General features: G+C 42.4%; 2 protein-coding genes across 4 annotated transcripts in view; one reads left to right on the forward strand and one right to left on the reverse strand.

Moving 5' to 3' along the window:
- The window catches only part of SLC6A20 (solute carrier family 6 member 20), a 63603-nt gene extending 56000 nt beyond the window's left edge, over window positions 1-7603 (forward strand). For all 3 annotated transcript variants that reach the window (XM_087712967.1, XM_087712968.1, XM_087712966.1), the window contains 3 exons: window positions 5848-6007; window positions 6210-6375; window positions 6820-7603. In XM_087712967.1, the coding sequence (XP_087569093.1) occupies window positions 5848-6007; window positions 6210-6375; window positions 6820-6951 (458 nt within the window). In that variant the 3' untranslated portion in view covers window positions 6952-7603. The remainder of the gene's footprint in view (window positions 1-5847; window positions 6008-6209; window positions 6376-6819) is intronic.
- A 402-nt stretch (window positions 7604-8005) lies between these two features.
- On the reverse strand, window positions 8006-12386 carry SNRPD1 (small nuclear ribonucleoprotein D1 polypeptide). Its single transcript, XM_014071058.2, has 4 exons — window positions 12069-12386; window positions 11036-11112; window positions 9138-9329; window positions 8006-8171 (listed from the first exon to the last, which is right to left on the reverse strand). The coding sequence occupies exons 1-4, from the start codon at window positions 12080-12082 to the stop codon at window positions 8095-8097; spliced, it is 360 nt and encodes a 119-aa protein (XP_013926533.1). The 5' UTR covers window positions 12083-12386; the 3' UTR covers window positions 8006-8094.
- Window positions 12387-15019: the final 2633 nt, after the last annotated feature.

Raw genomic sequence — 15019 nt, forward strand, 5'->3', positions numbered from 1 at the left:
ACATCCAGAAAGTACACACAGGTTGGCTTCTTTCTAGAATGGCAGTTGGACTTACCTGAACTGCATGTTTAGAAGAGAAGCGTGGGAGGAGTAACCAATGGGTATTAACCAAGCCTTCTTGCCTATTGGAGACTGAGGTAATCTTTTGGAGCCACACCTACTGACCTCCTCCGACTCCCCCAGATTAACCGATGGATCGTAGCAGAATCTGAAAGGAAGGACAAACAAGAATAGCCAACACATATCCTTCCTAACTGCTAACACTGAACCTGGACTCGCTCAGCCCCCCCTAGGCGCGGGGCGCCCAGAACAGGAGGGAAGTGACTCCTCCCACGCTTCTCTTCTAAACATGCAGTTCAGGTAAGTCCAACTGCCAGTTTCCGAAGAGAAGGCGTGGGAGGAGTAACCAATGGGACATACCAAAGCTAGATGTCCTGGGAGGGATTAGCTGGGCCTGAGCCCCCTGGGGAGTCCAGAACCCCCTGCAGAAGCCTCCTGCCGAAGGCAGCCTCCACAGAGGCGTAGGCGTCCAGTCTGTAATGTTTAATGAAGGGAGAAGGAGAAGCCCAGGCGGCCGCCCGGCAGATCTCCTCTATGGGGGCCTGGGTGGACCAGGCTGCAGAGGTGGCTGCACTTCTAGTGGAATGAGCCGTGATGCCCTCAGGGACCTGAAGTCCTTGAGCCCTGTAGGCCTGTGAGATGGCCGCTCTAATCCATCTGCTGATGGTGGCCGGAGAGACCTTGGCTTCCCAGGAGGAAAGCTGATAAGACATGAACAGAGCCTCCGAGCGCCTAAAGAGGGCCGTGCGCTTCAGGTATATGCACAAGTCCCTCCTGACATCCAGCTTGTGCCAGGATTTCTCCCTGTCACCTGATGGGTGAGGACAGAAGTCCGGGAGAATAATCTCAAGGGCCCTGTGAAAGGGGGAATTAACCTTGGGCATGAAAGCGGGGTCCATGACCCGGTTATCTAAGAAAGTGCAGAGGTCCGCCCTGCTGGAGAGGGCGTTGATTTCAGAAACTCTCCTGGCCGAGGTGATGGCGACCAGGAAGACGACCTTGAGGGTTAGTAGTTGAAATGAGACCTCTCTCAGGGGCTCAAACGGGGCTTCTGTGAGGGCCTGAAGGACCGTGGGTAGGTCCCAGGTGGGGAATCGATGGACCACTGAGGGTTTCAGATTCGCCGCCCCCTTGAGGAAGCGCTTTAGGACCGGATGTTGGGACAATGGAGGAGCATTCACCCCCCCTAGGACTGTGGAGAGGGCGGAGACCTGTCGCCTGAGCGTACTAGTGGCTAGACCCTTCTCGTGCCCTTCCTGGAGGAAGTCCAGGACCTGTGGAACCGAGGCTGCAGCTGGGCGGAGACCTTTAGCTCGGCACCAGTCCACAAAGGCCACCCAGGAGGCGTTGTAGATCCGTGTGGTGGACTGTCTCCTGGATGCTTCTATTGTTCTGATTGTTCTTGGAAAATTGAGCCGCCCTTAATTGTTCCCGCTCAATCGCCAGGCGGTCAGATGAAGCCACTCTGGATCCGGATGCTCCAGAGATCCCTAGTGTAGAGCCACCACCCCGGCTGGGATCCTCCAGTGGGGAGCTGTGGACAGATCCACAAGGTCTGCTAGCCAGGGGCGGCGAGGCCAGAAGGGAGCCACCATTATCATCTCTGCTCCCTCCGCTACCACCCTCCTCAGGACCCCGGGAATGAGTGGAAGGGGGGGAAGCGTAAAGAAGACCTGGTGGCCATCTGTACTGCAGGGCGTCCGTGTCCATGGCTCCCCTGGTTGGAAACCTTGAAACGAACTCTGGCAGCTGGGTGTTCTGCAGGGTCGCAAAAAGGTCCACCGTTGGATGTCCGAACCTCTCGCAAATCTGACGGAAGATCGAGGGGTGGAGCTGCCACTCTCCATTGTCTACCGTCTCCCTGCTGAGCCAGTCTGCCTGATGGTTCTCCGTTCCGGAGATGTGCTCGGCCCTGATAGACTGTAGGTGCCTCTCTGCCCAATTTCCCAGTTGCAGGGCCTCCTCGCGAAGGGCCTTGGAGTGGGTGCCGCCCTGTCTGTTCACGTGAGCCTTGGCTGCTACGTTGTTGGTCGGTCAGGATGTCCAGCTACCGATCCCTTGAAGTGGCGAAGGGCCAGATGGATGGCTCTGAGCTCCAACAAATTGATGTTGTTTCGAAGATCTGTCGAGGTCCAGCGGCCCTGGGCGATCTGATTCTCCAGGTGGGCCCCCCAGCCGAAGAGACTTGTGTCTGTGGTGAGGGTCCTCCTCGTCGGTTCTCTGAAGAGGCATCCCCTGTTCAGGGCTGGGGACAGCCACCAGCGGAGAGATAGCCATACCTGGGGTGACATTCTGATCCTGAAGGTAGCATCGCTCGTCCCGGCTCTCTGGTGAGGTAGTAGGAACCACTGGAGCTCCCTGGCGTGTAGTCGAGCCCACGGCACGATTCCTATGCACGAGATGAATTTCCCCAGGAGCCTGGAAAGAAGAACTACAGGAACAGAGTGTAACTTGCGAACCTCAAGGATCATCGTAACGATACTGTCCTTGCAATCTTGGGACAGAAACACCTCCCCAGTCTCAGAATCGATAATGGATTTAAGTGAAAAAGCCTGGTGGATGGAACCAGGTGGCTCTTCTCCAAGTTGATGGAAAACCCAAGGGCCCTAAGGGTGTCAATGGTGATCTTCAGGTTCTGTTCAGCCAAGTCGGGAGTCCTGGCTAAAACGAGGATGTCATCCAAATAACAGAACAAACGGACTGGGAGGGAGCGTAGGTGACCGGCTGCTGCTGCTAGGACCTTGGTGAAAGTCCTGAGGGCTGATGCCAGCACAAAGGGAAGGGCCCTGTATTGGAAATGGTGCCCCTCATGTGAAAACCTGAGGAATTTACGGTGTTCCGGGGCGATCCTGATGTGTAAGTATGCCTCTGTGAGGTCGATAGAGGCTAGGAAGTCGCCCAGCCAGATGCCCTCCAGAATGGATTTTAGGGAGGCCATTTTAAATTTGCGGTATACCACCCTGGAATTCAGGAGCTTAAGGTCCAGGATGGCCCTCCAACCCCCTGAGCTCTTAGGGACTAAGAAGAGGTTCGAGTAGAACCCGGAGCCCTCCTCCCCCTCTGGGACTCTTTCAATGGCCCTGATGTCAAGTAGATGTTTAATGGCCTTGGTCTTAAGGGCCCGCTTGGCCGGGTCCATGGAGGGAGCGAAGGTGCGGAACCTGCTGGGGGGGGGAGAGCACGAAACTCCAGGTGTAGCCCGAGCCTTACAGTCTGGAGAACCCACTCATCCGAGGTGATACGTTCCCAGGCATCCGCGAACAGGGAGAGGCAACTGCCGATAGGGAGATCCGAGCCCGGATCACTTGAATCTGCGGAAGGGGCGACCACCTCCCCCTCGAAAGGGCTGCTTGCCCTGCTGCCCTGGCTGGGCTGGTGGCCCTGCGCCCAAAGGGATCCGCTCTCAACTCCGCTGGGGGGGCCGGCGAGAGGGGGGGCAAGATGGAGCTGTGCCCTCTATGGGAGCCCCTCGGCGAGACTGAAGATGCTGCGCGGGCCTCAACCCGAGCAGAAGGCCTGCGGGGAGATCGTGATCTGGAGGGGGAAGGGCTGATGGTCGCCCTGAAGTCCCTGGCCGAAGCCCTGGTTGTTCTGGCCTCCTTTCTGGGGGCTGCCTTCTTGGGAGCCCTGGCCTTGTCCCTCCTCACTGGGGATCTCCCTCTGGGAACTGGGGAAACGGCCCTGGAAGTTCCCTCATCCGGGTCCACACCCCCTGGGGCTCTGGGCCTGGCGTCCCTGCTTCTAGTCGCCTCCGCCATTACTCACAGTTTGAAGCTCACCAAACCTCCTCCTCTCTGCAGCCGGCTGTAAGGGCAGATTCTGCCTCCCGAGGCTGAATCGGCTCCTTTTCTTCTTCCACGCGGTCTGTGGCTTCAGCTGCCGGCAGGCACGGCCTTGGATTACCCCCCGGATCACCGGCGGGGTAGAGCCTGGGAGAAGCCTCTTCCGGCTTTGCTGGTGCCTTTTGAGCGCTTTCAGCCTCCCTAGGGAGGTTGATCACGCGCTCTCACACATGCTCTAAGATGGCGATGGGATCCAAGATGGCGACCGCCGATCTGCAGTCTGATCTCTTGCTGCTGGGGCTCGTAGGGACGATCTTCCAGGGATCCCCAGGCCTCGCAGGTCCTTTTCTGCCTTCCTGAGGCTCTGCAGCCACTCCGATCCCTTCTGCAGTGCGGAGGCTTCCTCCCCCCTTCTGCGACTATCCAGATGCTCGGGGCGCGTGCATGCACATGCTGGTCAGTGCGAGGCTTTTCCCAGCGGTTTTGAGCACGTTGGAGGAGAGGTGAAAGAATAAAATGAAAAAGCCTTGCTGGAAAAACAATCCTGCTAGAATCCTGAAAGAAAAAACTCCTAAGTCTTCGAAGAGAAGGGAGAGTCAGAGTAACACTCCTTTCAGGCCGTAGACTGAGGTTAATCTGGGGGAGTTGGAGGAGGTCAGTAGGTGTGGCTCCAAAAGATTGCCTCAGTCTCCAATAGGCAAGAAGGCTTGGTTAATACCCATTGGTTACTCCTCCCACGCCTTCTCTTCGGAAACAAGGATGTTCACATTTGTATTCAGCAGGATTCATTAACTTCTCTTTTTATATAACACATTATATTATAGAATGTTTTCAACATGGTAGCAAATACAAGCAAAACACAGGCAGAGAACAGTTTCTGTTTTGGTTTAGAGCAGCAGACTAGTTTTGAGCTCAGCATAGACTCAGAGCTACAGAGCTAAGCCACACCCAGACTCCTAGCTGTCTCCAGCAAATACTGTTTCAGTTTCCAAACAGCCCTCATTGGCTGACTCAGTTGCCATGTCTCTTCATTGGCTGACTTTGTTACCACATCTCTGCCACTTATGAACTCTCATACATACTGACATGAATGTTAACAGTACCATGGCAATTGTTCACCCTTACCATCAACCAGACACACTTCAACATTCCCCCTGCCTAGTCCCCCTTCCTGATAATGGTCTATTAGGCACTGGCCCTACTGTGCTAGCCCACTACCCCTCCCCCAATGGTCCTCCCCACCCTCAGATACCTCATGTGCACTTAACAACCTGTCCATTCAATTAACAAATGAATTCTCAGGTTACGAATGTAATCAGCAGGCTCTATTACTTTTGTAACTTGAGGATTATCTGTATAGCTCTGATCATAATCATGCATAATCCTTCTTATAGTTATATGTGAATGCCAACTGCAGGCAGTTCATCTTCTAATCAGCTCAATATCCATGACTACAAATGTGAACATCCTTTTCTAGAAAGAAGCCAATTTGGCATAGTAATTAAGGTCTTGGGCTAGAAACTGCGATATCATCTATTCTAGGCCTGCCCTAGGGACAAAGACAGTTGAGTGACCTTGGGCCAGTCCCTTTCTCTTAACCCTAGGAAGAACACAATAGCAAACCACTTCCCAAAACCCTGCCAAGAAAATTGCAGACTTGTTTAAGCAGTCACAAGGAGTCAAGATTGACTTAAAGGTACTCCCCACTCCAATTGTACCTATAATCTTATGGGACAATGCAATTTAGACTTTTTTATGTTGTATATTTATTTAAGGCCAAGATTCACACTATATAGATTATTTTGCTGTAAGATAGTTTTCTCTCTGTAAATTGTGTTACTATATCAATTATAGCAATCAGCAGTTAAGTTGAAAAAAACTGCAGTATATCTTGTCTGATTTGAAATTAAATCAAATGACCATTATTTCAGTCAGTAAAAAGAATATAACATTTGTTCTGATCCTTTTTTAACATTGAGATTGAAAGCATTTATTCTTTTTATAGGCTCTGTGTGCATTGTCAATTGTGTCATTGGCCTAATATTTACTACAAGGGCTGGTAACTATTGGTTTAATATCTTCAATGATTATGCTGCTACTCTGTCCTTGCTACTTATTGTACTGGTGGAAACTATTGCTGTTTGTTACATATATGGGCTAAAAAGGTAAGAAGTCAATAATGATGCTTCTTTCTTACCATATAATCTTGTTGTCATTGCATGATTTATTATTCTGCATTTATATATCAATTTCTTCCAAGATGTCAAGTTTTTTTTAAAGCATTTTAAGATAGCATTCTAACCTAATACTTTATAACATCTGCTTTTTAATTGGAATGATAGATGCCAACAGTATTTATTTCAACAGATTTAGTAAAGACCTTTGCGTGATGATTGGACATGAGCCAAGTTGGTATTGGAAAGTTTTATGGGCTTTTATCAGTCCAATATTAATCATAAGCCTGTTTGTGTTTTACATCACGGACTACATCAGGACAGGGATATCCCAATATCAAGCCTGGGATGCAACAGAGGTATTTCACTGAATGTTTTTTCTGTTGGCAGCTTAAACGTAGGAGCTGGGCAAAATGGGCAGTCTAGAAATATGAAAAATAATTCATAAAACACATATCCTTTTCTAATGTGGCAGTTTTCCAACATAGAATGCAATTTTCAAACTTGGCCAGTATAGAAAAAAATATATATTGGCTGGGAACTCCTTGAGTTCCAGGAATTGCAGTCCAATAAAACTGACCAAAGTTGGAAAAATGATGAAAAAAGTCTGCCTCCTAAATCTGAAATAATTCTATAATTATAATTAGTTACCAAAAGTTAAAGCATGAAAAATTATCACTGTGAAAAGAATGCAAATTGAAAAAATGTGATCATTTAGTAATATTTTTTACCATGAACCCCAAGATTAAAACAGCAACATATTTTTCCTTGGCCATTTCATACTTCGATTATGTCTCCTGTAGGGGCAACTGGTTACCAAAGATTATCCAAGAGGTGGCCTAGCAGTTATTGGTCTGCTTGTGGCATCAACATCATCATGCATACCATTAGGAGCATTAGTAACTTTTATAAAGCTCAGAAGAATTCGCCAGTAATTGGACTTTAGCAACTGATGCAGCTTTCACATTCCAGCTTGAAGATTATACCGATTATAGGTCACAGCAAGCAACAAAGCAAACCCTGGGTATACAAATATCCCCACCAAAATAGTCTTAGCCATTCTCCATTTAAAAAAACCGCTTTGCAGCAGAAGGTAACTTGAGATTGATTTTGACAGATAAAGGCAAGATTACTTGAAAAATTGATTCGGTGCAATTATGCAAAGGAATTCTGGCATATGTGAATATGGTTGTAAAACATCCAAAATGTTGTGTGGTACAAACTAGCTGCAATGTGTGCAACTGATTTTTCTATATGGATTCATAATTTATGCAACTCATTTTCATGGTTGTTATCTTTATGAGCAAAGCATTGTCAGATTCTTTACTACCTACCAGAGCTTATAGTTCTTTTGGGAATTATGGACATTCATTAGATTGCTATCTAATGAATGTCCGTACTTCCCAAAAAAACTATAAAAATAATGGGTAACAGGGCTGGGAAATTTTAAGGGCTACATTGGAATTATGAACTAAGAAACTAAAGACATACATATTTTAGTTGCATACAGAATGTGGTATGTTTAAATATTTTTTATCAAATCATAGAAACTTAAGTCAAAAAATTATGTGAGCAAAATTGAAACTACTTGCCTGTGTTTTACATTTTTATTGCTTTTAGGACAAAGGGACTACAGTCAAATGTTTTTGTTTCCCTATTCCACTCTTCAAAAAAATTTCAAAATATGATCAGCCTTGCTTACAAATTATTTTGTTCCAATATTTTGTGCTGGGAAAAAACTTTACAAGCAATGTCCACATTACAGTCTACAAAGCACTCTCTCAGGCACAAGTGCCATTATGGTCAGCAGAGATTGCACTGTACATGACCTGTTATCTCCCCCCCCCTCTATTTAATTAGAATTAAATAATTCTAATTAATGTTAGAATTAAACATTTCTATTTAAGTTTTGGCTGTCAAAGTTAAAGATAATACAAGTGTAATCAGGGGTTTCATGTAATGTATGAATGCAGAACTTGAACTTAGTGACACATTTTCCACATTTGTTTATTAAAACTGATATAAAACCTGTTAAAAAACCCACTTTGGGGCTTTTTTAAATAACAGATACAAAGAAATTATCGTCTTGGACCCCCTCTTCCTCTTCCACGCCCTCTTCCACGCCCTCTTCCTCTTCCACGTCCTCTACCTGCAACTGAACATAAAACAATACAATCTTATTTTTTTTTAAAGGCAATCATACCATAGTAGTTTTTACTGTATAACACTTGTATTCTGTATATATTTTTAATTTTAAAACTTATTCAAAGTAATTCAAAAGTGAAAAAAATATCACTATTTGTTACAAATTTGTTAAACTATTCTCTTTTCTTACAATGATCTTATCAAGTCACTTATCTCTGCTTCCAAATACTGAAAATTGGTATGTTTTGTGAAATATATACTTCTAAGAAATAATGCTCTAAAATATGTAACTTGGCAATATTATTCTAAAAATATGGGCCAGGTCTCCAATCTTCCGATTTTGCAACCTTTAAGTTTTTTTATCCTGTCTGATGTCAGCTTTAATGGTGTCCAGCCACATGTTTTCTTTGACAGCCTGGTTTCCTTTTACCACTAACTCTTCCATAATTATTTCGCCAGTGAATTCCCCTGCACGAAATGGCCAAAGAGATGCAATTTCATGATTTTGCCTTCTAGTGACAAGTGTGCGGTTATATGCTCCATTAATTAATTACAAGACAAGGGCTAGAGAATTTAAGATTGGAAGAACTTTTTTGAAATGAGAGGAAAGATAGCATGTGATTCCTTTATTCAAAAATTAGCCTTACATGGTATCTAGTCAGATACAAAACAATCTATACTTTAGTTTTATAGAATCAAAGCTGATTTGAAGGGGTGTGATGACAGCTCACTAAAGAAATTATTAATCACATGATTATGCAAAAATAATAGCAGTATATGAGCAAGTAATCCTCCAACTTTTATTTTTGAAGTGGTATAAATCAATGTAAAATAACCCTTTCATTGTTAAAATTTATTTTTAAAGCCATTATAAGTAAGAATTAACGCTGCAATTTAGGCATCATTATAAATGTTTAATTAAAATGTTCTTAAATGAAGTAGATATTTATGCTACAGTCTGAAATCAAGAACTAACCTGCTTCCCTTTTTTTGGATTTGACTTTTGGTTCAACATCTACCAGCAAAGTATCAAGAGGTAAACTGTCTGGCAGAATAAAATATCTGATATTATTGCCTCGAATGCTCAATGTCTCCAACTGGACAGGTTCTCTATTCTTCAAAGTCATCTTTACAGCTTTAAGATGGGTATTCATGCTGACATCCACTCCTGAAAAATAAAGCATAGAACATTTCCTAATCTTATAGGAAGCTATATTATTACAAAATTGCCTACCTATGACCATACAACTAGCATAAATTACTATTGTAATATGTGAGAATGCGTTTATACATTTGATTATCACTGTAGAGAGCTGAAAAACATGAGGATCATAAATAAAATTAACACATTTTTTTAAAACCTGCATTTTCTTAGAAATGTTTGTCTGCACTGCTTGAAAAAATGTTTTCTTAATATACTCAATCATATTTCCTACTTACAGAAATTCTTTCCTCCATTCACTACTCATGTGCTTGACCTCTTCTCCACTCATTCAAAACTCCGCCCCACATCCAGTGGTGGGTTCCGGATCCCGCTGCAAGTGGTACGCTGCAACAGGGCTCAGCATCCACCACATGAACGTGTTCAGCCCGCACATACATACCACCCACGCCACTCCAGCTGCTCGGTGGAATGTCACGCATGCACCTTACGCATAAGCCCCAATCAGCTCAAATAGCAGTAAGGAGAGCGGGCGGGCGGGCCCTCCAGAGCATCATATTGGAATGGTAACTGCTGCTCCCAGCAGGCACCCATATACCCACTGTCCCCATCACAATATTGTTCTAGCTAGAACTATGATTTCTAATAAAGCAAATAAGCCAGCTGGCCACACTTCCTCCCTTGGCAACTATCAGGCCTTTTGTTCTACCTGATGTTCTACAATTAAAAAAAAGCTTTAAAAAAGGAAAACAAATATGCTACCACAGCATATTGGGGGGGGGGGGGGGGGGCAATTGCAGTCCACTACCAAGCCTTGGACCATATCGGACCAGGCCATGGAAGTGACAGGGAACACATACATCCCCACTTGCACAAGCAGCAGGTGAGCACATTTGCGAGAGTACAGGTGTGCATGCCTGCCACCACATGTAACCATTCCTTCATCCTCCTCTGTCGATCTGCAAAGCCGAAAAGGTTCGGAAACTGTGTTACAAGCTAAAGTTTATTTTCAAGAATTATTGACCATAAATGGTCTACATATAAATCTTCAAAATAAATGTTTGCTAAATACAACCAGATCTTTTACTTGGATGTTTGCCTAACTGTCCAGAGAAAGGTAAGCATGGATAAAGAAATATCCGATGGAAGAATTTACTAGTGGGGATATTCATTACAACTGATTACGACCATTTTGCTCAGTGGAAATTCCCCAGGAGTTTGCAAAAGTGCCACACCATATTCTTAAGATACCAAATGTATTCAGTAGTGAAGAAAGGTGAGGACTCCTAGCTGGAATATCACACAAGTATTAAAGTATAAATGACAATTTCTTTTTTATTTTGACAATGAAAACTTTTGTGAAAATGTTGTCCTTGATTTCTACTAAACACAAAATATCGAAAGTGCAATGCTCCAAGAATAGCTGAAAATACTGGTAGTTTTAGAAGTTATAGAAAAATCCATATAGTGACCTTGAGTAAGCGGATTTATCAGTCTAATCCAGGAATGCAATTCTAATAATGCTAGATATTTCTCAGTGCAGATAGATAGTGCTGTAGTTCAATTTCAAAACATAAATATACTTGCATCAATAAAATGGAAGCCACATACACACACTCCTGATTTAAGTGAGATACCTATGAATTCTGCCAAATATTCAGAATTTTATTTAATTACAATTTTTGATAATTTTTTCATCCAGAACCGCATACCTGTAATGGTTCCATGTACCTGAGTCCCATTTTTCAGTTCAATGGTGACAGTTTCATGACTAAGTTTCATAAGAAATCTGCATAATTGGAACAAACATGTTACTTTATATGTAAATTAATTTATTTATGTAATTACAATAAAAGCTGAAATTCGTGCAAAAAGCAAATGTCTCTACAAAGCAAATATCAACAACCCTTTGACATTAAAGTCATTCTATTGGCTGATGAATGTTATTAAGCAAAGACAGGTAATTATTTGTAGTAACAGTTGGGAATCTTCTATCATCCAAGTAGTCAACCCAAAAAGATAAGGAATTGTATACAAGATTTAAGCTCTTGAAGATATAATACTAAGGTCTGTATAAATGCTGCTTTAATCCGCCACTAAGTAAAGTCAGATCAACTCTTGATGATGATGATTTGGCTATTTCAAATTATAATACTCATGTCCCCAACGCACATCTTAATTGCTTGCCTGACTGTCTAATTAGGTAGGTAATGGGCATTCATGATACAGCCTCTACATACATAGTTTGTTTATAATCTGTTTCAACCTCTTGATTGTACTTGCCCAATAATATCAATAGGTGCAGCTTTACAGTTAGCAGACTGAGGCTTAGCATATGGTGGTATATACAAATGAGCAGATAATAATCACTCACATTGAATAAGGTTGTCTAAAAACAGATCTGCAAAATATTGCTATTTGAGCATCTATATTTTAACCGTATTTTAACCTATGTCTGATAGGATTTCGTTGTCTACTCTGTACCAGAAATAGCTTCGCCGCCTTTTGTGAATGGCCACCTATTGAAAGCAAATTATTGGCTCCGAAGATATTTAAGGGTAATACTGATTCTCATTTTAAAATTGTGCCTCAAAACTGGACAACAAAAGGTCTTCAGCATGTCGGAAGGAACCAAAGTCTAGAGAGGGGATAGGGAAAGTGAGGCGGCCATGAAAAGAAGCTAAGGCCCCTTGGCCCAACGTATTTCCAAATTATTCCCGCCTTTTCCGAAGAGCTGACACTTACCGCACGAGTTTCATGGCGGAAAGGCAACAGGGGCAGTTCGAAGCGGCTAAAGCAGATACAGAGGCTTCCCAGAGGGTGAGAAGCCAAAAGGAATAATGAAAAAAATTGAGCTAGGCGCAGCCACCTCAAACTAGGCCGCTTCCGTTACTCACGAAGGGACGCAACTGGCGCGCTTCTGAGCGAGTGCTTAATCAATGGCCGGAAGCACCGCCCTCCGTTTTCTGTTCCGGATTTAATTAGAGGGCCATTTTAAAAGAAGCGCCTCCCCTGCAAGATCATCATATGTAACTTCATTGCTTCAATGTAATAAGGAAGGGAAGCTTTGTGCAAAAAAATAGGCGGGACAGAGTTGTGAGTCAAGAACGTAGGAAAGAAAAAAGTAGAGAGTAGAGTTCATCTTTAAATCGCGGGAAGCTTTGTGCAAAAAATAGGCGGGACAGAGCTGTGAGTCAAGAACGTAGGAAAGAAAAAAGCAGAGAGTAGAGCTCATCTTTAAATCGCGGGAAGCTTTGTGCAAAAAATAGGCGGGACAGAGCTGTGAGTCAAGAACGTAGGAAAGAAAAAAGTAGAGCGTAAAGCTCATCTTTAAATTGCTCTTTAATGGGCGTATTCTCTATTTCCCAGGTTTTCTGTGGTCTTTTAGAAGAGGGTGCGACAAAGACTTCTCTATTATATTAATGGGTGGAGAAACAAGCACATGCCAGAGAACTAAGGTACAAATTCCAGATACCTCCAATTGGATGTAAGAGGCGCTGAGCGTTCTACTTTATCAGGAACTCAAGGGCATAAAATTCTCTAGCCATGTGTTCGATATATGAAATTATTCCAGATGAATAAAAACTGTTTTCTCTCTCCCTATATGTTCATGCCTACAAATAGGGAAGAAAAATCACTGATTCTACATTTGTACTAAATATTTGTTTGCTAAAAAGTGAAATTTTGAAGAGACTTGTAGAGTTTAGAATTATTTACACGCTCAGATTTTAAGAATCTGTGTGTTCACGATAGGAATAAAAGAATAAAAATATCATTTACAATTATTTATTGTATGATTTTTTTCCCTTGTAAATCACAGTTGCACAATGGCATAGTTTAAATATCTGATAATAAAATCTAACATTGTAAGTCATAAACATGCAAGCCAGTTAGATTGATTGACATATACTTTCATTTTGTACAAGTACACATGCAAAATAGTATTCAAGCAGCAAAACTAGTTCCTGTTCCTATAATTAATTCTGCCCTTTCTCCAGCTTTAATAGAGACAGTTATTGATGATTTCTAATAAAGCAAATAAGCCAGCTGGCCACACTTACTCCCTTGGCAATTATCAGGCCTTTTGTTCTACCTGATGTTCTACAATTAAAAAAAAAGCTTTAAAAAAGGAAAACAAATGTTACCACAGGGGCCCCCAACTGCAGTCCACTACCAAGCCTTTGACCATATAGAACCAGGCCATGGAAGTGACAGGGAACACATACATCCCCACTTGCACAAGCAGCAGGTGAGCACATTTGCGAGAGTACAGGTGTGCATGCCTGCCACCACATGTAACCATTCCTTCATCCCCCTCTGTCGATCTGCAAAGCTGGAAAGGTTCGGAAACTGTGTTACAAGCCAAAGTTTATTTTCAAGAATTATTGACCATAAATGGTCTACATATAAATCTTCAAAATAAATGTTTGCTAAATACAACCAGATCTTTTACTTGGATGTTTGCCTAACTGTCCAGAGAAAGGTAAGCATGGATAAAGAAATATCCGATGGAAGAATTTACTAGTGGGGATATTCATTACAACTGATTACGACCATTTTGCTCAGTGGAAATTCCTCAGGAGTTTGCAAAAGTGCCACACCATATTCTTAAGATACCAAATGTATTCAGTAGTGAAGAAAGGTGAGGACTCCTAGCTGGAATATCACACAAGTATTAAAGTATAAATGACAATTTCTTTTTTATTTTGACAATGAAAACTTTTTAAGAATCTCTGTGTTCAGGATAGGAATAAAAGAATAAAAATATCATTTACAATTATTTATTGTATGATTTTTTTCCCTTGTAAATCACAGTTGCACAATGGCATAGTTTAAATATCTGATAATAAAATCTAACATTGTAAGTCATAAACATGCAAGCCAGTTAGATTGATTGACATATACTTTCATTTTGTACAAGTACACATGCAAAATAGTATTCAAGCAGCAAAACTAGTTCCTGTTCCTATAATTAATTCTGCCCTTTCTCCAGCTTTAATAGAGACAGTTATTTAAAGGTTCTTCCCATATTTGCATTTAGCTTCCAAAAGTGTTGAAGCAACCCTTAAAAAATGTTGCACCCCACTGTAATTTTAAATGAGACAAAATGGGAAGTAATACTTATGTTACCTTATTGTGGCTGTGAGAGTGGAATGTGTTTTGGGGTGGAATAAGCAAAGAATGTTGGGAGTGGATGTCAAAAATGTTTTCTCCAGTGACCAGCCATATGCAAAAGTTATCTCAGCTAAAGTAAATGTCTGGCAGAAGGCAATAGTGAACTACTATTTTATTTTTAAAAAAACTACATGCATAGAAAATTTAAAATCATTACAATGAGAAAATTTATGTAATCATTAAGTGTCAATAGTGACTTGATGCACATAATCAAAATATTCACTTAAAAATCTAAGTAAATTGAATTCAATTTTAAATTAAACTAAACATTTAGTTTTTCTTGTGGCTTTGAGTACATTGTGGATCATGCCTCCTGCCATATTCTTGTTTTTGGAATAAATGCATTTGATATTTGCTGCTCACTTGTCTTTCATTTCATAAGCAATTTAGCAGTAGAACTAATGAGAAAAATTGCAGTCCAAGAAAGCTTACACTTTACAGCTTAATACATTTATGCATTGTCAACTCTAAACACACATTACAGACATAAAATGTGCTATTATTAAACTTATGATATTACA

The sequence above is a fragment of the Thamnophis sirtalis genome, unplaced genomic scaffold (genome assembly GCF_051295495.1).
Source record: "Thamnophis sirtalis isolate CommonGarterSnake01/CBP01778 unplaced genomic scaffold, rThaSir2_p1.2 scaffold_4, whole genome shotgun sequence".
Lineage (NCBI taxonomy): Eukaryota > Metazoa > Chordata > Lepidosauria > Squamata > Natricidae > Thamnophis > Thamnophis sirtalis.